The 9,118-nt window shown below is 38.6% G+C and overlaps 1 protein-coding gene across 1 annotated transcript; it reads right to left on the bottom strand.

Annotated features, from left to right (window-relative positions):
- Positions 1 to 764: 764 nt before the first annotated feature.
- Positions 765 to 8,577, bottom strand: Inx7 (innexin 7). The gene is made up of 8 exons (XM_034985295.2): positions 8,440 to 8,577; positions 6,887 to 7,178; positions 6,101 to 6,278; positions 5,279 to 5,426; positions 4,579 to 4,768; positions 4,009 to 4,159; positions 3,428 to 3,617; positions 765 to 1,590 (listed from the first exon to the last, which is right to left on the bottom strand). The coding sequence occupies exons 2-8, from the start codon at positions 7,124 to 7,126 to the stop codon at positions 1,416 to 1,418; spliced, it is 1,272 nt and encodes a 423-aa protein (XP_034841186.1). The 5' UTR covers positions 7,127 to 7,178; positions 8,440 to 8,577; the 3' UTR covers positions 765 to 1,415.
- Positions 8,578 to 9,118: the final 541 nt, after the last annotated feature.

Genomic DNA, 9,118 nt, shown 5'->3' with positions numbered 1-9,118 from the left:
GGTCAAAATGGAATACTAACAGTTATATTATTTTCAAACGGAAATTCGGATGCGAATGGTGCAATTTTAAATGATAACGGCGTCGGCCATAACACGAGCGAGCGCTGGGTCTTTGAGAGCGCCGGCTTCGACGCATCTTTGGAGGTGTCGCATTAGAGGGCGCTCGGCGCCCCCTTAGACCCGGCGCCCGTGTGCGCCGCACACCCTGCACCATAGGTAAAGACGCCTCTGGAACCGATTTTGATACAGAAAGCAATAGAAAGCTACATTATTCCTGAGTGACATAGGCTATATTATACACGCGGGCGAAGCCGCGGGGATCAGCTAGTCTTATATAAAATCTTTAACAACTTTGTCTAGGTATACTTAATGAAAATAATCTCACGAGTAGGTATGCATCATCACTACTCATATTATAAATGCGTATAAAAGGAAAAGGTGACTGACTGACTGACTGACCGATCTATCAACGCACAGCTCAAACTACTGGACGGATCACGCTGAAATTCGGCATGCAGATAGCTATTATAACGTAGGCGTCCGCTAAGAAAGGATTTTTCAAAATTCAACCCCTAAAGGGGTAAAATAAGGGTTTGAAATTTGTGTAGACCACGCGGATGAAGTCGTGGGCATAAGCTAGTATTATAAATGCGTAAGTGTGTTTGTTTGTCCTTCAATCACGATTTTTAAAAACCTAAGTCCACGCGAACGAAGTAGCGGGCATCAGCTAGTTAGAAATAAAATTAGCACGAAAGAACTTCCTTGAGAAAATTGTACTACGAATTTATTTATTTAATAAATTTTTATTTTACACAAAATCTTCACCTACCTAGGCTTTGTCTCGAAAAAAAAATATCAAAACTAAAATAATCCTGATACCTAATCAAAATTTTGAGCATCTCGTTACTTATTCGATAATTTTTGACACAAAGTATAAATTCTTCTCCAAAAGTTGCAAACATTTTCATCCAAGCACATAATATACTTCATCATCATCATCATGATCAACCCATCACCGGCTCACTACAGAGCGCGGGTCTCCTCTCAGAGTGAGAAGGGTTTTGGCCATAGTCTACCACGCTGGCCATGTGCGGATTGGTAGACTTATAATATACTTACCTACCTATAATTATTACATCAATTATTTTTATATCCGGGTAAAATATTTACTTTATTATAGTCCGGTGCATATTACTAAACGCTTTTTCAGGTTCGACACATTCTCTCAAATAATTAACTTGTATACAGACTAAAGTATAATAAAATCGGTAGCTTCTATGCTTATTACATAATATTAATGTCTAACATTACTTGAGCAAGAATTCTGCTTGTTTTTATTTAAAAATAAAAAATATTACAGCAAAATTGCTATCACAGAATAATAAATAGTCTACTTAATAACTTTCTTGAGCGTTTCATGAAAACTTTTCTTTCAAGAGATCATCCTTTGAGCTTTTCAATGGTAGAGTCTCGTCATCGTAGTCGATTTTTCCCAATAGTATAGGCTCGGCTCCTTTCTCTTCATCCTCTTTGTGACCGAATGGCACTTCGCGCCTCTGTAATTCTTCAGCAAGATGCTCGAAAAGTTGCCTGAAATAAGGTTATGTATACTTAATAACAGTATTAAGAATTTTTTTCTTAATCATTCTAGAATTTATATTGGTAAAAATATTCTTATTTCTCAATAAATAATATGGACAAGTTACTTGGAGTAGAATTAGTTAGAAACTAGAGTGTGGCGTTCGTCAAGGAGGGCTGACGTCTCCGGACCTATTTAACCTTTATATCAATGACCTTATTGGGAGGCTGAGAAGTACCAAAGTCGGTTGCCATATTGGTAACATCTGTGTTAACAATTTGAGCTACGCTGACGACATGGTGCTTCTCAGCCCCTCAATAAACGGACTTAGGAAACTGCTCAATATTTGTGAGCAGTTTGCTGCAGAACATGCTCTCAAATATAATGTAGCAAAAACTGAAATGCTCGTCTTCAAAGCGGGCAAGGGCCCGGAGACCGTTCCGCTGGTGTATTTGAATGGGTCGTCGCGCGTCGGTTTGGGTTGTTAAGAGATTTAAATATTTGGGCCATATTTTATCAGAAGACATGAAAGATGACGGAGATATGGAGAGGGAGCACAGGGCTCTTTCGGTACGGGCTAACATGATAGCGCGCAGATTCGCTCGTTGCTCTGATGATGTGAAGGTGACGTTATTTAAAGCTTTTTGTCAATGTTTCTACACATGTCAGCTGTGGACAAAGTTTACCAAGCGCAGCTATAATGCACTTAGGGTACAATATAACAACGCCTTCCGCATCCTAATGAAGCACCCGCGTTTCTGCAGTGCTAAAGCTATGTTTGCTGCTGCAAGGGTCCCTGACTTCTTCGCCATACTCCGAGCGAGGATGGCTTCCTACTGGGAAAGACTGACATACAGTACCAACGCTATCTTATGTGCTATTGTAGAGGATCTTAGTAATCCTTTCACAAAACATTGGTCCAACCTGCATCGGTGCGATAATAACACCTTTACTTAGATTAGTTTATTTTTAAATTGTTAGCTCCATTTTTTTTTTACATTTATATTGTTATTCAATTCAATGTCTAATGTAATCTGCTCCATATTGTGTGTATATTGTTATGGGTTGTAACTTGTATTTTCATTGCCTGAAATAATTTTTTTTTATTTTTTTTTTATTAACATTATAGTAATCATCTAAATATATAAAAGGAAAAGGTGACTGACTGACTGACTGACTGATCTATCAACGCACAGCTCAAACTACAGGACGGATCGGGCTCTTTGGCATGCAGATAGCTATTATGACGTAGGCAACCGCTAAGAAAGGATTTTTGAAAATTCAACCCCTAAGGGGGTGAAATAGGGATTTGAAATTTGTGTAGTCGACGCCGACGAAGTCGCGAGCATAAGCTACTTGAATATATAGAACGATATCTATTCAATGAAAATAAATTTTATCATTTTAATTAATTTTATTGATTTTCTTGAAAACAGTAGTTTTCGATAATTATACTTAACTAGCTTATGCTCGCGACCTCGTCCGCGTGGACTACACAAATTTCAAACTCCTATTTCACCCCCTTAAGGGTTGAATTTTCAAAAATACTTTCTTAACAGATGCCTACGTCTTAATAGCTATCTGCATGCCAAATTTGAACCCGATCCGTTTTGTAGTTTGAGCTGTGCGTTGATAGATCAGTCAGTCAGTCAGTCAGTCACCTTTTCCTTTTATATATTTAGATTAATCAAAATATCTACAGGCTGTTATGTCACAACCACGCTTTAAATAAAATCATTTTAAATTAATATAAAATTGTTTCAATTCTGTAGAAAATAAATCGTGAACCAAATCTTTTGCACGACTGAACAGCTGAAAATATCAAAACATGAAAAATGATTAACTTACTGAAACACGATTCCCTTCATGTTTTTGGCGAGGTAGTACAAGAAGAGCCAGTCACCAAACTGGCAGCCATTGACGACTTGGATCACGTTGTATGGGCTAAACTTCCTATGAGAAGCGTGCCGGAACATTAGCTCGTTGAACTTGAGTGACCGTCGGTACATGAAGAAAGATAGGAATCGCCAGATAACAGCTGTAAAAATGCAAAGAAACAGTATTTGAAACCAATGGTTTGATAAAACAGAAGAAAGACCTAACGCACAGCAATAAACATTTTAAAAATAATCCTGATCCACCGTATATAATTACTGAAATGTTAGATTTAAAATATTTGAAGACTATTAAGATGATAAAATTTCAAAATAAATTATATGTGCGAAATGTGTTGTGTGTATCTGAATATATTTCTTCGAGACTTAATTATGGTACCTAACGCATTTTTGCATAAAATCATTATCATTCTACATTATGTAGGTTAAATAAATTTTAACCAGATGTGGGATTTGAAAGAGTAGAAGAAATATTATTATGTTTCTATAACACGCTGAAATACAGATATACAAAAGAAAAATATCGGAACTTACCAAGCAGGGAGGCGATGAAGAGGAATAAAAACCAGAACCACAACACGACGTAGATCTTCTCGTTTATAACGTTGAGAGCCATAACGCAGAGCGCGTCGTGCTGTTGGATGGAGCCACTGGGACCATACTTGTGGAAGGTGCACTTTGTCACCTGCAAAGGAAAATAAATTTTATTGGATATTTACTACAGAACAGCGTGAAATCGTGAACGCTGGCACCATTATGTGGTCGTCATCCAATCTACTCTTACGAAGCATTTCTGCTCAACGTTTCTGATGCGAACTTCTAAGGTGTGGAATGCCCTTTAGGTGCCCGTGTTTCCTGCCAAGTATAACTTGAATACCTTCAGGATAAGAGTGAGTGAAGAGTGGATAGTAATCTTCTAGGTAAGTGCACTCAAACCTAGACCTCATCATTGCTCTGTTTCTCATGAGTCAAGCATAATTGTCGTCAAGCGCAAGCCTGTCTCTGAATATATCTAATTTTTTCTAATAAAATTAAAAAAAAACACGTGGACTACAGTTTATTAATATCTTATCAATAGTTTGCTAGTATCAAGCAGACGTTTACCTTAGGAAATATTCTCTCAAGTGGATCATTGATTTGTTGCCACTGTTTATAATTAAGCACGCTTGGTCCCAGGCCCATGAAAGCGCCATTGAGGAATACGTCTATCATCCATATCTGGAACATGAGGTGGACTAGATTCACTATCTCCATTAGGACCAGCCATGTTGACCACGTCCTGGTTATCCGTAACCTGAAGAAGAAAAACAGAATATTAAAAAGTAAGGAGTAAAGCGTAAACATCGGAAATTTAAAAAAAGGAGTAGGTACGTAATTTATCAAAGACTAAAAACTTTACAGCGATCAGAACTGAAATAATTGTATGATATTTATAGTAAAAAAAACTAAAGAGGAAATAAAATCACAAAAATAAGACCTAACAGAAAGTACTGAATAAAGTCTTGTACTGAAGTTGTAAAAGGAAAGTAATGAATGAGATTTTGTCAAAAAACCCATAAAAAGAACATAGAAAAAAGAAATAGATCGCACTTAATATAAGTCCTGCAAATTGCCATTGCACTGGAACCATGTCTCATTAACATCGAAATGACGTCATTTTGACGTCAGCTGAAATAAAAATGTACCATCAGCTCGAAACTTCCGTCTAGTGTTGACGTCACTAAAACGGCGGCCACGCGCATTAGCAATTTGGGGGTTTTATATAACTTCCATCTTGACGGCTAAGCTATTAAAATAAAAATACCTGAGTATAATATCTTTTTTGATGAGATCGATGCGACTATCTAACGTGGATTTCGATGGAACCGTATTGGCCCCTACTTTCATATCCTCTTCTGCTAACGCCAAACCGGCATATTGCAAGCCATCTACAAGGGCTTTGATTCTTCCACCTAGAATAAACAACCTCCTCATAAATTTATAATCCATAATTTATAACCTCAATAGTTCAATGGTTATAGGTGCGGACTGATATCCGAAAGGTCGCCGGTTCAATTCAACCCCACCCGTTGCGTTGCTCTATTCTCTAGCTTCACTCTTAGTCAAGGGCCATGGCTAATATTCTTATTTAAAAAAAATCATTTCATCATCATCATGATCAAACCATCGCCGGCTCACTACAGAACATGGGTTTCGTCTCAGAGTTAAAAGGGTTTTGGTCATAGTCTACCATGCTGGCGAAGTGCGGATTGGCAGACTTCACACACCTTTGAGAACATTATAGAAAACTCTCAGGCATGCAGGTTTCCTCTTACTCAAAACGCACATACCTAACTCCGAAAAGTTAGAAGTGAGATTCAGTTTTTTCAAATTCAAATTACTACCACTAACTTTCTTAACTCTTGTAACTTCAACCTATAACTTAAAGCTAACTAATCTAATTGCTGCAATAATCATGGCTAGGTGAAGTAATGCCAAGAATACGGGCTGCATGTCCACGCTGGACATCCAAGTTGATCTTTTGCGCAAAAAATTGAGCAAGCTCTTTAACCACTTAAATTTTCGTATCTGAAATGGCTGGGATAGCGCTGGTATCCTTTCTATGGTAAAAATCTTGGAACCTTACCTTCCTTCTTCTTCCATATGTAATGCGGCATATAGAAGCAAACAGACTGTATGAAGAGGACGAAGGGTACCCACTGGTAGTACGTGTGGTGCAAAGTCTGATCCGTCGAAAGGATGGGTCCGACCCCTGGGTGAGGGAGGAACCCGGTTTCGAGAAGGCTTTCGTTGTAGTGGCGAACCTGTCAAATATAAAGTATGGAACTATAGGAATAGACAGCTAGGTAGGCCTAACTTCGAGAAGGAGGTTAGCTGTCGAATCCAACTTGGTTGGGCAGTGTTCGGGAAGCTTTGAGATCTCTTCCCGTCCGAAATTCCTCAGTGCTTGAAGACCAATGTCTTCGAACAGTGCGTGTTTCCCTTGCCAGTTCAAGTTGTTCAGTTGTATAAGGAAGCTCAGAGTCACTCAGCGGGCGATGGAGAGAGCTACGCTTTAGAGTCTCCCTACTCAAATAAGAGAAATGAGAGAACGAACTTGGCAGCATCATCTTGTCATCGATAAAAGCAACACTAATCCCGCAGAAGCCGTCAATAATACCACTTTTAAAATCATCATCATCATCATCATCGCGTGCCTTCTTCGTAACGAAGTCATCATGCGAAAAGCTTCTCTATTTAAAGCCGCCTCTTTTAACTTTGGGTAGCTAAGCCCTGTCCACCCGCTTATATCATCCAACCATTTGTAAATGTCCAAAGAAAGCGAGCTTCCATCGCATGATAGTGGACATGAGTTCTCTGTCTTTGTCTACAAAAACATGCAGCCTTTAAATTTACATCATCCTGTACTTACAATAGTAAATGTGGCCATGAAGAAGCAGTAAGTCTGAATAACATGATCAGGAACGCCTTGATCAGAAATGCATTTGATGTGATCTCCGAAGTACTCCCTCGCGCAGACCAGGATCACGAAGGCCAACAGCAGCGTCACAGTGGCCTTGTAGTGGAGCTTGAAGACCATGTTATCAATTCTTGGCTTCGAGAAGCTGAACCGCATACGTGGTGTCAGCGTGTTTAAGGATGCTACTAGCATTTTGATTTATTTTGCTAGCTTGACATTAAGGAAGTCTTGATTTCTGTCGCACCTGAAATAAAATCGTCTTCTTATATATTTTTTTATTGAAAATCAGTACTCTTCAGTATACCCATATTATAAATGCGAAAGTGTGTTGATTTGCCTTTCAATTACGTCGCAACGGTGCAACGGATTGACGTGATTTTTGCTGGACGAAGGACGAACCAACAAACAAACACACTTTCGCATTTATAATATGGGTAGTGATTTGGTGTTATAGTGGCAATAGAAATACACATTCTGTGAACAACTAGCTAAGTAGGTACCTATTACGGTTCACGAGATACAGCTCGCTGACAGACAGACCACCGGACGGACAGAAAGACAGCGGAGGCTAAAAGGGACCCGTTGGAACCCTTCGGAACCCTAGACATCAATTCAAACTCAAATTCAAAATATTTATTCAGAATAATTGGTAAAATTTTACGCTTTCTGATTGTCATAAATTTTTATTTGTAAGATGATATGATATAGTGGAGATAATTAATACGTACTTAAAACTAAAGCTACGAGGGTTCCAAACGCGCCCAGGTCTGAGAAGAGCCCACAACAAACTCAGCCGGATATTATTTTATTATCACCACTTTACAAAATCACTTAGAACTAACACAAAGCAGTTAAGCAACTCATTCCCAAGCTTTCTTATCATGCAAATAATCCTTTAGGTACATTGTTATAGGATTTTTCAATAAGCTTACATACGTTTTATGAAAACTTTGAACTTGTTGAGAAATATCTCCAATATGTCTTCTGGAAGCTTATTATTAATTAATTATTAAGTATTATTATATTAATTAATTATGATGGCAAGAGACCTGATGGATTGACGCTGGTTCCCTGGGAACGGGGACGGGCGCTAATGTGGGACGCAACTTGCGTTGACACATTGGCCCCGTGTCATATCAGGAAGACAGCATCAAGACCGGGAGCCGCAGCAGAAACAGCTGAAAACGGCAAGCGGCGCAAGTATGCCTCTCTTATAGAGAGTTACATTTTTGTGTCGTTTGCCGTGGAGACCCTGGGGCCATGGAGTCTTAGTGCAAAAAATTTTTTACGAGACATTTCACCGCGATTAATAGCGAATAGCCTCATCTGGTGACAGAAGGGCTGGCTCATTTTTTGCGCAACGGATCAGCCTGGCTGTCCAGCGCGAAAATGCAGCCAGTATTCTTGGCACCATTCCACGCGGTCATGATTTCTATAGTAATTAGATAAGGCTAGCTTTAAGTTTTATTGTAATATAAAAAAAAGTATTATAAACACTCACTCACCATCCACAGTCTATTCTACAGCCTTCAATCCTTATCAATCTCAAGAGTGCACTTATCACTAAACCGGGAATTCTGAATTGAAACAAAGCGGCTCGAAGCAACGTGCGCTTCACACTTCTGCCCCGTAGAGTATGTCAGTGATATCATTTTGATAATGATAAGCTATCACGATAATATGATAAACAATTACATTACATTTCGACAATCGTAAATCATTTTATTTATAGAGGTAGCTTGGTGCTGGTACGGCATGTTTATAGGTAACATTTGGTGCCGATTCTGCTGTCTTTGTCTAAACTAACGTTAGAGTACCTATATATCTACATCTTTTTCTTTTTAATATTGCTAAAAAAGGACTGAACTTTTCATTTAAAGACTCTGTAGCGTGCACTAAAAACTACTTGCGACTGGCAGCTAAAGTCACGAGGTTTGACAGCTCTAAATTAAATTTAAAATTGTCAAAATGTGTCTGTCCTTTTCATATTACATTAGTAAGAAGAGGATGCGAATACTCTGAAATTAAGGTGTGTTCAGAATCAGTACCATTGTTTGATTAAGTAGATCTTGCTTATAATATTTTTGCTGCGTGTCAGGTGGTTCCGATTTCAAAGAGTCAGTATTTGTTAAGGATTCATCATAATCATCATGATCAACCCATCGCCGGCTCACTACAAAGTAC

The sequence above is a fragment of the Maniola hyperantus genome, chromosome 4 (assembly GCF_902806685.2).
Source record: "Maniola hyperantus chromosome 4, iAphHyp1.2, whole genome shotgun sequence".
Taxonomy (NCBI): Eukaryota; Metazoa; Arthropoda; class Insecta; order Lepidoptera; family Nymphalidae; genus Maniola; species Maniola hyperantus.
Note: the sequence above shows the minus strand (reverse complement) of the source record. Positions and strands in the feature narration are given on the sequence as shown.